At 37.4% G+C, this 19,559-nt stretch overlaps 1 protein-coding gene across 1 annotated transcript; it reads right to left on the bottom strand.

Annotated features, from left to right (window-relative positions):
• Positions 1-294: 294 nt before the first annotated feature.
• LOC141345365 (cholinesterase-like) lies at positions 295-13,781 on the bottom strand. Its single transcript, XM_073850223.1, has 5 exons — positions 13,778-13,781; positions 13,656-13,713; positions 12,033-13,568; positions 9,823-9,980; positions 295-422 (listed from the first exon to the last, which is right to left on the bottom strand). The coding sequence occupies exons 1-5, from the start codon at positions 13,779-13,781 to the stop codon at positions 295-297; spliced, it is 1,884 nt and encodes a 627-aa protein (XP_073706324.1).
• Positions 13,782-19,559: the final 5,778 nt, after the last annotated feature.

The raw sequence follows: 19,559 nt of genomic DNA, 5'->3' as shown, positions 1-19,559 counted from the left end.
GTCACAAATGGTTGTAAAACAAGCTCAATTTCTAAAAAAAAAAAAAAAAAAAAGTTAGACATGTCACTTAAACAAACTTACCCAAGTACCTCAATATGGACCCTTTGAGTTCCCAAAATAGCAATTCTCTGCCAGGCAAGGCCTGGAGGAAGCAAAAAGGCACCAAGTTGTGAAGTTATAGAAACCCCAGAAGCTCCTTCCTCTGTCCATATGTATGGGCTCTGGCTTTCTGAAGCTTTCTGAAGTAGTAAAGTGCACTGCATGGGCTGTTTTTGGGGAAAATGTGGTCAGACATTAAAGGTTTTCACACTGTTGCTTTTTGACAGAGGCATAGTCGTTAAATTGATTCTTCCAGTCCAGCATGTAAGAAAGCCAGCGGTGGAACTGAGACTTCCACTGGAACTCCACTTCATCAATACTCACTACAGCACAGACAGAGGACAGAGAGAGAGAGAGAGAGAGAGAGAGAGAGAGAGAGAGAGAGAGAGAGAGAAAGAGAGAGAGAAAAGAAGAGAGAGAGAGAATGAGGCAGGTCAAATTTGAGACAGAAGGATATTGGATTTATCATAGTGCAAATGAGAAGTGAAGTCATTTAGACCTGAGAAACATTCGGGAGGCCGCGTGACCGTCTGAGTTTGTGCAGCGGTGCATGCGTGCATTATCGCGGTAACAGCCCTAATGAAAAAGTGATAAATTGCTTTACATTTTTCTCATCATGAGGCCATATATTCAACTTCGACCGAGCAGAACCAAAACCTCAATCAAATATTCAAAGCTCTGCTAAACGTTTTGGCCCGTTTACAATATGCACAATACTGAAAAGCCATAATAATGTTGGAAATATTCCCTCAAATATTTCCATCAAAAATAATTTTATGACACCACGAGACTGCACATGTACATGGTGCATTTTGACAAATATGTCATTTTGCATTTGAAATGTTTTTGTCATTTTGCATTTGAAATGTTTTTTTTTTTTTATTCCTAAAAAAACGTTATTTTAGGTGAACTATTCCTTTAAAAACCAAATCTGAGCAGCATGCTTAATCATGATTAAACTACCTTGCAGAATGACACTGTAAACTGCATGACCTTGCTAAAAAAATAAAAAGTTAATAGCTAGTTACCTGCTGTAAGGTTAAAGTCCCTATTCTCAGAAAGTCAGAATTGATGTATAAAAATACAATTCTGAGAAAGAAAATCAGAGTTGTGAGATATAAACTCACAATCCTTCCTTTTTTCTCAGAATTGCGACTTTATTTCTCAGAATTGAGTTATATCTTGCAATTGCAAGTTTATATCTCACAATTCTGAGAAAAAGTCAGAATTATGAAAATTCAGACTTTTTTCTGAGTTTATATCTTGCAATTCTGTCTTTATAACTCGCAATATAATATTTGCAGTTATTTTTATTTTCAGAATTGCGTGATATACAGAGTTGCAAGTTATAAAGTCGCTGTTCTGAGAAAGTCAGAATTGACATATAAAACCACAATTTTGAGAAATAAAGACTGCACATGTTTTGCATTTAAAATGTTTTTTTTTTTATTCCTAAAAAACTTAATTTTAGGTGAACTATTCCTTTAAAAACCAACTTCTCTGAGCAGCATGCTAACATAATCATGATTAAACTACCTTGCAGAGGGACACTGTAAATTGCATGATCTTGCTAAAATAAATAAATAAATAAAAAAGTTAAAGTCCCTATTCTGAGAAAGTCATTATTGATGTATAAAAATACAATTCTGAGAAAGAAAATCAGTTTTATCAATTTTTTTTATGCACCTTAAATTCAATTTTATGGTGCATTTTGACAAATATGTAATTTTGCATTTGAAATGTTCTTTTTTTTATTATTCTTAAAATCATTTTAGGTGAACTATTCCTTTAAAAACCAACTTCTCTGAGCATCATGCTGACAATCATGATTAAACTACCTTGCAGAATGACACTGTAAATTGCATGACCTTGCTAAAATAAATAAATAAAAAGTTAATACCTGCTGTAAGGTTAAAGTCCCTATTCTGAGAAAGTCAGAATTGATGTATAAAAATACAATTCTGAGAAAGAAAATCTGAGTTGTGAGATATAAACTATTTTCCTCTGAATTGTGACTTTATTTCTCAGAATTGAGTTTATATATTGCAATTGCAAGTTTATATCCCATTATTCTATTTTTATAACTCGCAATTGCAAGTTTATCTCTCACAATTCTGAGAAAAGGTCAAAATTATGAAAATTCAGACTTTCTTCTGAGTTTATATCTTAAAAATGTTGTTTTTTGGCATAAAAGAAAAATGTATAATTTCAACTTCTCTGAGCAGCATTCTAACATAATCATTATTAAGCTACCTTGCAGAATGACACTGTAAATTGCATGACTTTGCTAATGAAAAAAAAAGTTAATAGCTAGTTACCTGCTGTAAGGTTATTCATGGAAATTCTATGTTAGAATTCTTTGCATAATTTTCTAATCTGATTTTCACAGAGCATTCAGTATTGAAATGTTACTATTTTAGCTCCCTTTCTTTCAAGCACAAGTGCTAGTTAAAAGAAAATAGTTGAGAATAGAGATTCACGGCTTGCATGGCAACAGACTGTCACTTGATCTGTGTCACGGAAAGAGAGCGAGCGAGCAGAATAATCGTGTTCTTTATTTAGAATGAAATCAAGTGAGAGAACTTTATGAGTTCTCACAATCACGAGAAGTTCCTTGTGAGAGAATCACTAGAAAATCAGGGACAAGCACATTTGTGCTTAGTGTATGAGTCAACACATTTCTCCAACAATTTCTATTTGATATTTTTTTCGTTAAAGGGAAATCAACATATGAGTCATTCTCGTATGTAGTAACTTTTCAACTCTGTAACTTTAAACAATAGCATGGTGCTGTATTTCTATAAAAGTGTATGACTATGGAAGCCTGTTTCTGCCACTGAATTACTGTATAACTCAATTGCAAGTTTATATCTCACAATTCTAAGAAAAAAGTCAGAATTATGAAAATTCAGACATTTTTCTCACAACTGCAAGTGTACATCTCGCAATTCTGACTTTGTCACTCGCAATATAATATTCGCAGTTATGATTTTTTTTTTTCAGAATTGCATGATATAAACAGTTGCAAGTTATAAAGTCAGAATAAAGTCGCTATTCTGCAAGATATAAACTCACAATTCTTACTTTTTTCTCAGAATTGCAACTTCATTTCTCAGAATTGACAGTTTATATCTTGCAAATGCAAGTTTAGCTTTTATCTTGCAATTCTGACTTTATTTCTCGCAACTGCAAGTTTATATCCAGCTATTCTGACTTTAAAACCCGCAATTGAGAGTTTATATCTCACAATTCTGAGAAAAGAGTCAGAATTGTGAGATGTAAACACAATTGCAAGAAAAAATTCTGAATTGTGAGAAAACAATTATCTTTTTTTATTATTATTATTATTCAGTGGTGGAAAAAGGCTTCCATATGTATTAGACTTTCAGAAATATGCAATTTGATTATTTATACAATTGCAAGAAAACAATTGGCAACAAGTGAAGTAAAACAGGTAAAATCTAGGGAATAAGAGAAAAAAAATATTGTTGTGCCTTTGGATGTCAGAATCAGAATCCAAATCATTTTTATAGAATACTGTCGTCAAAGACACGATTTGCAGTTAAACACAGACGTTTAAACGGCCAGACTATGGATGAAACCTGCTATAATTACCTATTTTTAAAGAATTTTATTTAAACAATAGGTCTACATAATATTCACATATGCAGTTCATAGGGGACATATTATATTAGCCCTACAGTTACAGCATGAAATACTATTCAAACCTATAACATTTACCTATTTTCTCTCACAATTCAGATTTTTTGTGCAAATACAAGTTTATACTTTGTATTTCACACCTTATAACTCGATTTAACTCAACAATAGTGAGTTTGTTAATTCTGAGAGAAAAAAAAAGAAGCCAGAATTGTGGGATATAATCTTAGAATTGTGAAAATAAAGTCAGAATTTTAAAATAAAAAGTTTACCATTTTTATTCCAGGCCTTCCATAGACTGCTACTTGAAAACCGTAACTTTCCACCCACAAAAAAGCATCACTGTTTGCAAATACTATATTGGTATATAAATATGCTATTCTAAATCTATTATATCAAGACAAAATGGAGAATGATCACATACTGCATCGTATAAACAACCCAAATAACAAACAACCAATTTCAAACACCTGTATTTTAAGCCTGCTATATTGCTTAATTATTAGTTTTGCTTTAGAAGAACCGTGCCAAGAGCAATAACCGTTGTACTCTTGATCAAGACACTTAATCCTAGGATGCTCCAGGGGGATTGCATCTGAAATAAGTTCATGGTGTCGACTTGGTTCAGACTCCATAAATCACTGTTTACCTTACAGACTAGTGTTTAGTATAAAAGCAGAGGCCAAATGGAGTTTACCATCTTGACATGACCTCACTCGCATTCATTTCAGCAAATCAGCTACTAGGTACGTCTAGGTGCTGCATCACTAATTAATATTCATGAGGCAAGGGTTCTCCAGTCTCATGCCCCTACATTAAAAAAAAATAAATAATGAACCAAAACTCTTGTTTGTGGGCAAGCGTAGCAGTCTCAAAAGAGTAGGCGCATCTGCGAATCCTCTGGGAACGGCTTTGCCGTCACAAGCGCCAGAGAGACTGCACACTGCCCGCAGTGACGATAATTCAATTTGCGCATATGTGCATTTGTATGCGCAGTCACTGGCACCTGACCTCCAGTACATAAACAAGACAAGGCTTTCTCCTGCAGCTCTCCGTGTATTTCTTCACCTAGACTCAAATCAGAATCGATTCATTCCATTTCAGTGTCAAATTCAATTCTGCTCCCTACGGTCGCACTACCTGGAACTCCAATTCTCTTCCGTTTTCTACCACCGATAATACTGACAGCCAGAACTTCGGGAGCTTCCAGACGCTCCACTATTGAGCGTCACCTTGCAAAGACCTCCAGAAAAGCCGATTAAAAGCATCAGTCTATATTCATTGCTTAAATCAGTAATGACAGCTGTGAAGACAGCCCAAGGTTTACAAGATGATTTTAAGTGTGCCAAAAGCCATTTAAATATACAAACGCACAAGCATCCGCTTCCAGTACATAATGCCGTGACTTGCTCTCCCACCTTATGTTTAGAAACGCACTTAAAAGCTCACATCTCTCACCGCAGGGCTCGAAACAGACCACAAGCTACATGTTTAGTTGAAAAAAGGTTTAAATGAGCGAGGAACTACAGCAAAATGCTCTTCAGTGGAGCAAAAAACACGTCTTTTCATGGAAGAAGCTTTTTTTCCCTTTCTTATTTTGGAATATGATGTCACAAAAAGCTGTATGTTTAGTTGCAAGCACCTGAATAACTTCTGTCTCAATCACTTTTATTCTCAGTTTCTCTTCAAATAGCTTCCACTGGTGATCTTTTAGCAAAGTCCTCAATAACAAATAGAATATCAAACCTACTTCACCTGAAAACACCCTGATGGTGGAATAGATTTATAATGGATAAAATGGATGCACGGCCAAGACTGAAACATTCAAACCCATTCACGCTGAATTTAAATTGATAGCGTTTTTACATAGCAGCATTTCTGCAACATATTTCTCCATTACACACATCCATGTGTCCTTATGAATACATTCTGAATGTGTTTAACAAGTACTTGCTATTCACGGCAGGGACAAAACGGCTTTTGAGAAAAGTGTACGTTTCAATCTCGAGCTCCTGGATTCCAGGAGAAATCATGCTACTCGTTTTATTTTGTCATTCCAATCTATGAATAACTAAAGACATTCATAGGTTTTTCCCTGTAAGGCATTTCTATCTAACTTGAGTAACACAGCTTGGTTCAGACAAGCTGAAATGTTAATAGTGATGCTTGCTAACAAGTTTTTTACCTCAAGAATAAGATAGGTGAAAAAAAAACAAAAAAAAAAAAACATGGGAACTGGCTCTTTTGACTTCTAACTAGGGCTGCAACTAACGATTATTTTAATAATCGATTAATCTGTCGATTATTTTTTCGATTAATCGATGAATCGGATAAAAAAAGGGATTTACAACCCTTTATTCAAAAACAGAACTAAAATCTTTAGAAAGTGCACGAACATGTTGCTCCTTGAACTGTTATAATAATAATAATAAAATAAAAATGGACTAACACAAAAAACATACACATGTATGCTTTACATCTGCCAAATATATAGACTAAATAAACTAAAATTACTATCTGTCAAGACAGCGGCTTGCTGTGGTGTACATGCTGCATTTCCCATCAAGAAGCCTCTCAAATTAAATTCCTCAGTGCGCATTAAAAAAGTCATGTGACTTTGCACGCTGGAACGGGATAACTTGACTAACTTTCTGCTACATTCATTCTGCCATGGCGGTGTTTAGTGTCCTGCCATCAGCAGCGACCAGCTGGAAGAGTTCCGCATTCAAATGCACGCAAAACTGGCCTCAAAGCCCCAGCAAAAGTAATTACCATGAATGTGTCAAGGCAAAAATTAAGAAAATATTCGAATTACTTATTAATAAACTAGTATTTTCTGATTCAGTGTTGCAAAGATGAAATTGACGATCCTGCCATCTGCTCATTAATGCCTAATGCATCTTTATGGATTAGCTAATGAAAGAGTTTTGTTTTCGATTTTAATTATTTCGTTTTATAGTAAAATAATAATTTAAAGCTTTCTATAGATATTGTGTTTGTGAGGCAATTACCTGGGTTTCGGTTAATTATTGTGAAGCGCTCCTGTTTAAACCAAAGATATTAAGCGTATTCTGTTTGTTTTCTTTAAGAGCACATTTTGTTGATACTGTGAGTACACACAAACTAAGGTAGACCCTTTACAGTTCCGGCCCGGGTGGTAAATTACTCTTACCTTTATGAGCAAAAAAGAAATTCCACATTGCACTGGCGTCTCCATGTCCTGCAAAGCGCGCTTCTCTCCGCACAAACTTTGGAATTATCTTGATTGAATGATTAAACTAATATTGTGATATGTTTTAAGTTTTTTATATCAATGGATTTTAATTTAAATCGCGATGAATTAAGCAGGCTTTTGATCTGTCTGCCGCTGTTTGCTAGGTATAACTTTAAAAAACAAAAACTTGAATTTAACAAACAAAAAGTGTTCCAAATATATCTCTAAATTAACTTTATAAACTAAAGGAACGAAAATAAATGTAATCACTTTGCTATTAAAAACAGCAGCTGTGTAATGAGGAAGAGAAAGAGAAAAAAAGACAGTCGGACTGGAAATTCAGTCGGCCAAAAATTGATGAGCTGTCGGACATTTTTACAAGGAATGTTTGTTTAATAGCCTATTTAATACTCTTAGGCTACTTTCTTAATTAAATATATTATTTCTTTGATTTATTTTGGCGTTTTTAAGCTGCTTGTTCGCTGACTGAAGTGTAGGCTATATATAAAAAAACAACGTGCCACCGTCACAGCCCTATTCAAAACTGAGACGATTTCACCTCAGCAGAGCTCCTCTTTCTCCTCACGGTTGTGGTATGTTTTCGACACATTATACAGACAGACAGTGTTACAAAAACTATAGAAGTAGTTTTCTCCATCTCCACTATCCAACGACCCGTACAGCAGATGTTTTGCGATCGAGCATTGGCTGCTGTGAAAGTACGCTAGCCATACTAGGCTTAAATATCAAACATGTTTGATATAAATCGGGGCAGCATATATATATAATGTAGAAACGGTACTTTATGCTCAAATGTTCCAGTTTTGCGCATAAGTTAAATTCGCATTTTTGGATGGAAACACAGCTTATGAGGTGCCGAACTCTGCTGGCATCAGTGTGGGAGAGAGACCGAATGTGTCCACTCCGCTCTGCGCTCAATTTTTTTTTTAAATATATATAATAACAACCAAATGTCTCTGCGTCGCGCGACACAACGAATCGATTATGAAATTCGTTGCCAACGCTTTTAGTAATCGATTTTTATCGATTTTATCGATTCGTTGTTGCAGCCCTACTTCTAACCACCTAGCAACACACCAAAAATGACCTGGCATCCACCAACTACATATACAATAATCTACAATATTCTTGTAGCTCAATCAGTGAAGCATGACGCTAGCAACTCCAAGGTCATGGGTTCGATTCCCAGGCATTGCATGAACTGACAAAGGGTTTACCGTGAATGCAATGCAAATCCCGCTAGATAAAACCTATATAAAGGCCATGCTTACTAAATGTCAAATTCAATTAGAATAATAACACAGTATATGGCTGTTACCAATGCAATGAAATCCACAAATCCATCTTTGCATTGCAGAGGTTACGCAGAAGTGGCATTAATATACTTACATTGTATTTACAATTGCACATATAATTCAATATTAAAACATGAAATGATTTAAGAACTGTAACTTTTTAATTAAAAAGTTTTTTAAACGTCAAACTAAAACTGCTAGTAGGTGGCGGCAAGTCACTGTCTTAAAGACAGTGAGTCATTCATTCAATCGATTCATTCAAACTGCAAAAGGAACAAAGCAAGTGACTCTCTTTGAGTCACAAAGCATGAGACTCAATGCATTGGTTACATTGGTTACATTTAGAAATTTTCCTAGCAAAATAAAGGATGTAACACTGACAGAGGCCGCTCCCACGATAGATTGATTGACATGGCCGTCTTACCTTAGACCCTGCCCAAGTGAGCGGTAACAATCCGATTGCCATTGTCTTGATGCCAAAACAGGGACGTAGACAATAATGGCTTCTAAGCGATTGAGGCGTTCTGTTTTTGGATGTAATAATGAACATAGTCGTCCTTATTTACTCCCGACGTCTGAGCCGTTGAAGACGCAGTGTCTTACTTTCTTTGTGAATGCAAGTTTCGCGGCTCAAGTGAACAATGGCTCATCACTCCACAGAGAGAAGAGAGGGGCGGGGCGAGCAAAGCTCATTTACATTTAAAGGACCATGCAATAGAATGAGTTGATTTTTTGCAGAGCTGATTTTGACAAGATAAAAGGGTGTTTTTTACACTGCTATTGAGAATTTTTAACCAAAGTATATTATAGACTTTTCATTAAGACCCTGAAGAATCATATCAACTTGGGCATCCGATGACCCCTTTAACTGTTGTATAAAATATACATCACATTTGCAATTATGCTGATATTTGGGATAAAACAGCACTCTGGTTGTGTGATTTTGTGATTTATTTATATCATAAAATGTAGTTATGAGGCAAAATGCCCATGTGTCTTGAATTTTGGGGGCATATATCAGCATACATAACCCAGTAGAAGCATGACTGACTCAATGTCAACTTGGTTAAAACAATAATTACAACATCCTCATAGATGATACTTATTGCACATCCTACATTACAAACAAATAACAGTAATTTTTTACAACACTAATTTGATAGCTTTAATTTGGTAAAGTATTATATGTCTGAGCGAAAGTTTCAATGTAAAATGTATGAAGTAAAAAATAAGACTTTTAAAAATTCAAATGAATACTTCTTAAGGATGCATGAGAACCCTGTAAAAGCATCTGCCAGATGCATAAATCTAAATGTAAATAACTGCAGTGCCTTTGAAACACTCAACCACCTCCAGTCCCACATTAAGCTCCACTAGCTGGCCAGGTCTGCACTACAGGTGTCCTCGAGAGACTAGAAGACGACACATGTGCTGGCCAGGCAGAGCTGGAGAGACAAGCAGAAGCGAGCGTGTCATGATTTTCTTTGTTTATGAGGTGTGGGTGGACGGCTGTTCTCATTGTGTGACTCTCACCTGTGACATACTGCAGTTTTGGCAGGAAACTGTCCCAGAACTTGCACTGCTGGGCTCGAAGCATCCGGAGGGTTTGTGACAGGCCAGTGTTAAGCGTGACATACTGCTGATGTTCCAGCGTGAACGGCGGCCAATCCGCTCCCTCCGCACTCGGATCCCTGAGACGTCAAGCAAGGAAATCAAGCAAAAGGTCAGTTTATCTATGGCGCCAAGTTACATCAATACATTTGTGCCCCAAAACAACTCAAGCCAAAAAAAATCAATGCAATGACTCAATAGCTACGACGTTTACACGCTCTTGTAAAGAACACCTTGCAGTCCTTTACAACAAGAGGCTTTGAATCCTAAATGCACAATCCCAGCAAAGTCTTCATAACAAGCTATTCACGGAATTGCACTCAATACTTTTCATAAGCGAGGCGGCCCATTTCTGGAAAAGATTAACTTCAGCGTGTTCTATTGTGATCTTGTTTACTGATCATGTTCATTGATGTATTAGCATCGTGTCGTTCCCCTGCAGCGTGAAGAGTGTATGAAGTGTTAATTGAAAGAAACTAAGCTTGCTCACAGCCACAATAAAGGCTGTCTCTGCTTCTCCATAATTTATGCCAAACAAATGAGGATGCTAATCAACACTAGCCTGCCAGCAACACCAAAACTTGCTTTTTTTTTTACACATTAGCTGAAAAAGTGTGAGCAGATGAAAGCCTGTCTCATCAAGATATTATGGATTAAACAACTTCTCCAAATCTGCACTGGTTTATACTTTTCTCAGCTATAAATATAAACAATCCCCCTCAGTGTTTTTAGTAAATATATGCAAATACATAAAAATAGTCTTGTAAACACAAATGTGAGCATAATATTCTCTGTATTAAAGGAATAGTTCAGTCTATAATGAAAATTTGAAAAATAAAAAAAACATTTTTATTTTGTGAAAAACAAACAGGCAGAATGTTTACATGAAGTGAAAGTGAAATATTCTGTTAGATCTTCAATCCATGTCCAAATCCTAATATGCATCTTTTATGGGTAGATGAGGTACAAAGTTCCTTCTAAGTAGGGCTGAAGTGATTAGTCAACATTATCAACGTCAACAATTAAAACTTTGTTGACACCATTGTCATTTGTAATTCAGTCAGAAGAGACGTTTACTAGAAGTGCAATCGAAGCCGAACCATTTGTGTGTAGGAATGTTTTACAAAACTACACACAATAAATGCCCTTATGTGTATGTTGTCATCATAGTGATGCGGACATGTTCAAACAACCTCTGCAATCAATCGGCATTCAAGTAAAGTCACGTAATGTTGAGAACACTTCATGCAATAGATGTGAAAAAAAGTATCAGTGCTACAACTTGATTTTCTACTATAAAGCAGCTCTATGTGTATATGAATATGTAAAACTCAATTGTAAAAATCTGAATAATAGAATAAAGCCTACTGATTAATCGATGAAAAATAAAATAAATAATGATTAGTCGATCGGTTAATAATCGTTAGATTAATCGATTATCGGTATAATCTTTCTTTTGCAGCCCTCTCTATAAGGGTTTTATTTGAGTGACGAGATGTTGCACTGCAAAGATACCATTTTGCACATTTTTTCCCTTTACAGTGCATGGACAAAAGGCCATACATGTTGAAAATATATCAGTGTGAGTAAATAATGACAGAATTAGGGGTGCGATGATAAATCAACGCATCACAATTCATGAATCAATTTCGAATGCATTGTAATTCTCTCTTGAATCGATTCTGAACTTAGTTTTTAGCAGCAGATGGCGCACTAATCTAGTTTGTAACCACACACTCCAATGCTCACGAACAGCGCATGTGCATTCGGCTTGGAATGCTTTTATCACACAAGATTAATGTAAATCTCACTATTAACACCCTTGTAATTCACTTCAACCTTTTCAAACTTTATGAATTATAATTTTAGATTTCAAGTGTCTGTAAGGAATTGGAATTGTAAAGTATGGCTGTTTCTAAAGCATGCAGTGCCATCTGCTGTTAAAATCTAAGCTCAGAATCGATTTGAGAGAAAATCACGATGCATTCTGAAAATCTCAGAATCAATGCAGAATCATTTCTCAATTAGTGATGCATCGATTTATTTTCCCAGCCCTAGACAGAATGTTTATGTTTGGGTAAATCTGGATAGAACATAAGCTCACAAAGTAGATGTGTCAGATTTACACTCACCCAGTTCTAGCAAAGTTGCTCCAGTGCGCCATGATCCTTCTGCTGAGGGCTTCCTCCTCCTTAGAAAATCCAAAGGTCTGGTTCAGAGGAATACCAAAAACAAACGGGATCTCATCCCCGTGCATTACACCCATCCACTGAGGCCAGGGGTTAAAGCTGGAGCGGTGGTTAAAGAGGAACAATCGGGCACTGCCACCATTCTCGACATACCTACGGGCAAAATCTAGTAAGGGGCATGAGAGATAGCGATCGCCCACCAACCAGCCTAGGGCCTCTCTGTTTTTTGGCTCACTCCGCTCATCTGTCCAGTCGGTATACTGAAAAGCAGCTGCCTCTCTGGCTATGTCACTGAAACCAGGGAGGCCCAAGGATACACCTGCGAGGAACTGGTCTCGATTGATAAGACTCTGGTTGATGCCAAATCCAGGTGTGCCATAAACAAGGAAGTACGTCCCTTCATCCCTGTTTAGTCCCAAAAGTAGTTCAGTTTTTAAAAAACGCCCCGACTGGATTAAGACACTCGGCATGTCCGCGAGAAATTCTCCATCCACTGTTGGCGGAAAAGGCACACTTATTAACACAGGATCGGGAATGACTTCGAATTGAAGACTGACTATCTTCTCAGGTTCAACTGCCCTTAAGCAATCCTCCGTTTCATCAGCAGATGGTCCAAGTGGGCAGTTCAGACGCTGAGCCAGAGACAAGGAACGGTTCCAGGCCTGGGTTGGCTCCACTGCAGCCCACACAGCATCGGGACTGCCACTCTGGAGAATTGCGCGGGTGAATAGTCCATGGCTGCCCTGTGAAAGCAAATGGTGTCCCACAGAGCCGGCACCAGCACTCTCTCCGAACAAGGTTACGGAAGATGGATTGCCGCCAAATGCGGCAATGTTCCTTGACACCCAGCTGAGAGCTAGGCGCTGGTCAAACAGACCAGCGTTACCTTTAATGCTCTTACTTTCAGGTAAAGATAGGAAGCCTAATGCTCCTATTCTGTAGTTCATGGATACCACCACCACCTGTTGTGAATGGCTGAGGAAACGCCCATCGTATATGTCCAGGGATGCGGTACCTGTGGAAAAGCCTCCACCGTAGATCCACACCATAACTGGGACTAAGGGTTTGGCTCGGTTTTGGAGGTCAGCTGAAGGAGTCCAAACATTGAGATACAGGCAGTCTTCGCTAATTCTCGTGTTGGGATTCCACATCTCAGCTCCGGGGAATCCTGGGTATGACGTATCTGGATTCTGGAAGCATGAATTGGAGTACCGGGTAGCATCTTGTATCCCGTTCCATGCCTCAGCAGGCTCTGGTTTTTTAAAGCGAAGCAGGTCCAATGGAGGCTTGGCGTAGGGGATCCCAAGGAAGGCCCCCACATACTCTGAACCACCCGGCACAGGAAGCTTTAGTCCTCTGACTTTGCCTTTGTCAGTGGTGATAATCAGTTCATCTTGCCCTGCTGCCAGATGTAAGAACAACAGAGCCAGAACTGGCAAAGTAGATCTGATGTGAATGCCCATCATGATGTCTTCAAGGCTGACAAATAAAATCATTAAGAGATCAATATAAGCTTTATCAATCAAAACAAGTCATGTTCTGTTTGGGGTTCCAGAGAACCTAGACCAGAGGTAGGCAAGTTTGGTCTTAGAGAGCAACAGTCCTGCAGAGTTTAGCTCCAACCCTAGGAACAAAAAAACACCCTTAATGCGGAAGTAAGCCTATGGGTGAGACTTTTGGTTCATTACCCATTATAAGGAAATAATGAGAAAAACAACAACATGCAGTAAACGGTAAACAGTTTTGTACAGCTAAAAATAGCTGGATGCGGATAAGACCAGAAGCCACACCCATAAAAATACGGGAAGAAAAATGGTAGTGATCCTGAGGACATTGATTAGCTTGTTCAGTTGTGTTTGATGAGGGTTGGAGCCGTACTCTGCAGGACTGCAGCTCTCTAGGACCGAACTTGCTGACCTAGACCATATTAACAAGTATCAGTCTGCTGTGTTTTGATTAGGTCAGAGGAACTTATTTAAAGAATATTAGGATAAAATTAACAGTTAATTTTAAAATGAATTGTCATTGGAGTCTCTGGGACCCTAAATATAAAGACAGCAAAGACAGTAACAACAGAATATCAGGGTTAACAAAGAATGATATCATAACAGTATATTTTTTTTTCTAAAGGCTGGCTCTCCCTGGTGACAAAACAGCATATTGTGACATTACACGGCTACACAAGTAAGGCAGGAGCCAGCAGAGACAGTCAGACAGCTATTAATGACACCTCGGTTTCAGCTTACTCCAGATGGAGAGAAAAGCTCAGACAATCAAAATGCTCTCTATGACTCACTCAGTATGATGAGACACCCAACAACCCCTACAACCCTTCTCCTTTTCTAGATTACTCAGCTCCAAGTGCCAAAATAAAAAAATAAAAAAAATCAATTTCTAAAATTAGACACTCTGATTGCTTGTTGTGATAGTGGGTAAATCCTGCTTGATTAATATGGCCTGCCTGCACCAGACAGATTGACCCAGAAGACTGAGCTTCTACGTTATTGAGAAGAACTACTTTCCTTAAGCAGAAAATGCACCAAACAGAGCGGCTTCAAGAGTGACAGGATGGCTTCAGGGTTGGCACACTGGGACTGTTGTTGACAACGTGGAAAATTAACTTGTAAGTGTTTGTTTCCTCAAAATCTCTTTACCGTGGTGAGAATTTTTACTTCTGCCTCTTCTTTGATGTTGTGATGAAAGGAGATGCTCCTAATCTCAAAGACAAACACTAAAAATCACAACTTTCCAAATCTTGTAGAAAGCAAACAATAATGAGCGTCTGGAAAACAGAGAGTCTATCTAGCATGTAAAATGTAATTGTAAAACTAGTCATACACTGGCAAACAGACAGATAACTAGTATTTTTCTGAAGCTTTCTGAAGCTATGCTCTCAGAAATAACAGTATAAACGCCGTCTCTGGGGAACTACTTTTTCAAAAGCTACTAATATTTAACATTTGGATACTAATATGTACACTTTAGGTACCAATAAGTAATATTTAAGGGTAATTTGTTTTCTCCAAGAGTGTATTCTAGGTTGTTTACTTGCCAAACCCAAAGAATCACACTACAGTCTACAAGGTATTCTGGTCCATATATGTGCCAATTTATAGATCTATGGGCTTTTTCTTTCATCTGTTTATTGTCTGCCAGGTGAAAACTGAAAGTCTGATGGCTTACAAAAGTAATAGCACACCTCTCCTCAGCAAGCTGCATGGTTTGAGGTATCATTTATCAAACTGTTCAGTACATATCACATGTTTATGCTTCCATTAAAAAAGTTTAGAGTTAGTAAGTTTTTTTTTTTTGAAAGACATTGCATTCAGCAAGAGTAGAAACTTTAAAGAGAATATATCAAAGTGACAGTAAAGATTACAATATTACTGTTTTACTGTATTTTTCATCAAATAAAAGCATTCTTGGTGAGCTTAAAAGACTTCGTTCACATCTTACCAACCCCAAACTTTCAAACGAGTGTAAATATTCAAAGTTAGAGGTTCAATCAAAAGTATTCACAATAACAGGCACCACTAATTATCAGATTTTACTTGTAGATTAAGCCAGCAATACTTTGATTAACGTCTTAACGTTAATGGTTCATATTACTTAAATTTACAAATCAAAGTAAACAATAGGGCTTTGCTGTAGGCGGTCTATTGCTAATGAGGAGCCGAACTGAACAAAAGGACAAAGGACTACGTCTCATTTTAGTCAGAATCCACATTAGTTTGGCAATTTAATGCCTGACTGATGAAACAAATCTAATAAAAATCATATGCAACAAAGAATTCTTTAGAGACCTTGGCAAGAAACGGAACCTTTTCAATCAACATTTAAAGGATAATATGCTAAAATGTCTTTGTAAGACGGCAAATTTACTGCCTGTAATTCAAATATATACACCTTTTTAATGTCGGGACCAAAAAAAGACTGCAATAGAGAAATAGAGGAGCAGGGGTCAACCCACAAAAAGAACGAAACGGCTTGTGAGAAATATATCAGAGAGGGAACTAATGACGGTTTTATCCATCCGACAGCAGCATCATAACACTGGCGCCAGGTTCATGTAAATGGCATGTTTAATGTCAGGAGATCCCTGAAGATCCACAGCACTTTATTCGACCAACAATGCAGAAAGACAACAGCAAATCTCTTGTGTCTGCAGGTTGAATTGAGAAGATAAGACTCTCTCTTTCCCTTTTTCATTTTGTCCCTTTAGACCAAGCCTTCTGACAAGTTTGTTTCCCTCTTCACTCATATCTTTGTCTTATCTTAGACACTTTTTTTTTAACCTTTGTCTAAGAGAAATCAGACATTTGGGTAGAGTTGTCAAAAACCTCTGAAGCGGATCTCAATGAGACCCGAGAGGACGGCGTTTTGGGACTTTTGTTGCAGTTCTTAGGATGAGCACCATACCTTTGTAAAGGCCAATCCGAACATTTGGCTTAAAGTCAACATGAAATGGCATTCAAAACCCATTTTGCTTCCATAATGTGACAGACATTTTCAAATAAAACAGGATATCCAATAAGAATAAAAAATGTAGGGCCAGATTTTAGTCATTTTCTAACTGACTGGAAAATGAGAAATGCACATTTTATACTAGAATAAACCATTTTTAGAGGGATAGCAAGTGTGTATTAAGAAAGGATAACATCTAACTTTAAATTCTTAAAGTAGACTATCATTAAATACAATAAAACACTCAATAAAGTAGTCCTCGGGCCTAAGATTGTTTGTAAACTAAAACAGCAGTTATCTTTTTTACTTTATATGATAATGATGGTTTAAAAACATCATCATACCGGGCAGGAATCCATCAGTCTACATGTTTTCCTCCAAAATCGATATCGGTTCAGCAAGGGCTGCGGAAGACTCAAAATATCCACCCACATGCACACATCCTCAACAGACAGAGGGTTTTACCGAACGCTTTTAATAAAGGAAGCTCCTATAATATTTCCCAGCGCCGAACGCCGCAGCTGTGACGTCTGCCTTGGGTAATAATAGTTCATGGCATCATACCTGCGTCTGTTTGTGACTCTCCCACAGTCCCTCAACACGAACGCCCCCTACCAGCACTCTCAAAAGGCCTGCCAAACAAGCCCCCGGATCTGTGCTGGGCAGTTTGGAATAAGATCTAGCACATTTCTACATTCTGACTCACTCCAATCACGCCATCTCCAGTTATTCTATATCAGAGTGAGGTGCACACAAACTGGCACAAACTTCATGGGTGAGTCAGAAGAGCATGATGGGAGTTATCGGAGGAATGCTGCTAGACTGTTTTTACCCTTGTGATTCGCAACCTTTTAAGGAAAGCATGCATATGTGAATGTTGATCACTTTGGTCTTTGCACTCTTTATGTTTGTCATTCCGTATAGCAAACTTAAAGAGTGCAAAGAACAAAGTGGAGTGCATTTTGGTCTTTGCACTGATTACATGTAATCTGGATTACGTAATCAGAATCCAAAAACGAGGTGAAAAACGAAAATCAGACTACAGTTACTTTATGGACTACATGATTACATATTATTTACACAATAGCAATAATTCATAATTTATTGATTCTCCCTAATTCCTCGTCCATCTTTTAAATTTTCATTTCTAAAGTTGCCTAAGATGTTACTTTAGTTCTAGAATAAATGTGAACACGCATTGTTGATGTCCTTAAGAATATATATTTGCGGTATAAGTGCCAAAATCCATCTCAATATATTTTTACAGCTCCTTTTTTAGAAGCTCTGTCAAAAACAGGTCGATTTTGGCCCATCTAATTAATATTCATGAGCCTCTCTTCTGATTGGCCTGTTGTTTTCTGAGTGACGCACAGCCAAGCCAATCACAGGTAACTACGGTCATGTATGCTGTAAGCGAGCTCAGAGCAATAAAGAGAACCTAGCCTGCTGATACTCAACAGGATATTTCAGAATGATCATTAATGTTTTTTTCTTTTTCAAACACCGAATGCAGTAAGCTACATAACTGTTGCTTCAGTAAAGCCCCTTTCACAATGCGCACTGATTCTGGAAAATTACGGGAACGAGCGCTGTGTGAACAAAAGCCAGAGCCATAAAGGCAGTGTTGTAGTAATGATGCACGTTATCAAGCGACTCTTCACAACGAAAAAATACGTGCAAAGTGGAATGAAGCAGCGACCAGACAGAGCCATCTCCTCACTATCAGCGCTGAAGCACAGTTTGTTCAGGTTAGTTTCAGTTTAGTGAAACGTACGCGTCGCATTACATCTCACATCCAAACGTCACATGTCTTTATGGTTTGTGTGTAAAGCACGCACAGATTCCGGAAAACAACTGTGAATGAACCAAATTAAACAATTCCGGAACAAATCGTGGAACACATTATCCGTGTATTTACCGGAATCGCTGAGTGAAAGAGGCTGAAGTTGACGTGCCGCTGGTCTCTTATATTCACGTTGTTCTGAAGCCTGTGTAATGATCGTAGCTTGACATCTATCGACTGAACAGGGTTTTCTCCACTTGTTTTCGTGTTGTTGTTGCTCAATAATGGAATGGATGCGTTGTTGTCTGGGGGTTTGACAAAAGGAGGGTGGGACGTTGGTTGGTGACTGAAGGCGGTGACTTGAGTCGATCGGACGTCACATCGTTACGGAAGTCACAGCTGCTTGTGAAAATGAACAGCTACTTTAAGCAGGCTGTGTGCAGTTTACTGTGGATTGACTGTTTTGAAACTCATATGGTAGTTAGATAGCCCCTAGACCTTAGTTATCATGAAAAAAGCCAGGAAATTTTGATTTTGACGATATGGGACCTTTAAAAAAACAGATAGGCCTACAGTATTCCTCAAAATGAATAAAAAGAGTCAAATTCAATGCAAACTTGCAAAAATTAAATATGTTAAATAATACAAATGTCCTTTATGTATTTAATCCCATTTTATTAACCAATGTCTTCACTGCTGACCTTTGATGATCCAATTCACCCAAACTAATAAGCAAAAATTACTCAAGATAATCTAACGTTTGTTTTCCTTTTTTATTGCTGAAGAGTTGACATTTTCTTCTTATAAAAATAGAACTTTTTATATTAAAAAACAAACAAGCAAGCCCTGCCCAGATTTAAAAACTAACGTAAAAGTAGTGTAACATTACTTTCCATAAAAAGGAACTAAGTAACGTAATTAGTTACTTTTTTAGGAAGTAACTCAATATTGTAATGCATTACTTTTAAAAGTAACTTTCCCCAACACTGACTGCTTATATACACTCAGAAAGTCCTCTAGTTTTGTGGACATTCACACAAAGACCAGTCACTAGTCAAGTGGCTACACTGCATTTGACCACTGATTTACAAAAATCATTTCAGGTTTAAGAAGTGTTTCAACATTGCATCACTTACTGATGAACATTAATTTTGAATTATCAATCTGTAGGTTACTAAACCATGTTTTTCTATGTATTTGGAAGGTTTTTGGTCTTTCAAACC

This window comes from Garra rufa, chromosome 11 (genome assembly GCF_049309525.1).
Source record: "Garra rufa chromosome 11, GarRuf1.0, whole genome shotgun sequence".
NCBI classification, from domain to species: Eukaryota; Metazoa; Chordata; class Actinopteri; order Cypriniformes; family Cyprinidae; genus Garra; species Garra rufa.
The sequence above is the reverse complement of the archived record's forward strand: the minus strand, read 5'-3'. Positions and strand labels throughout refer to the sequence as shown.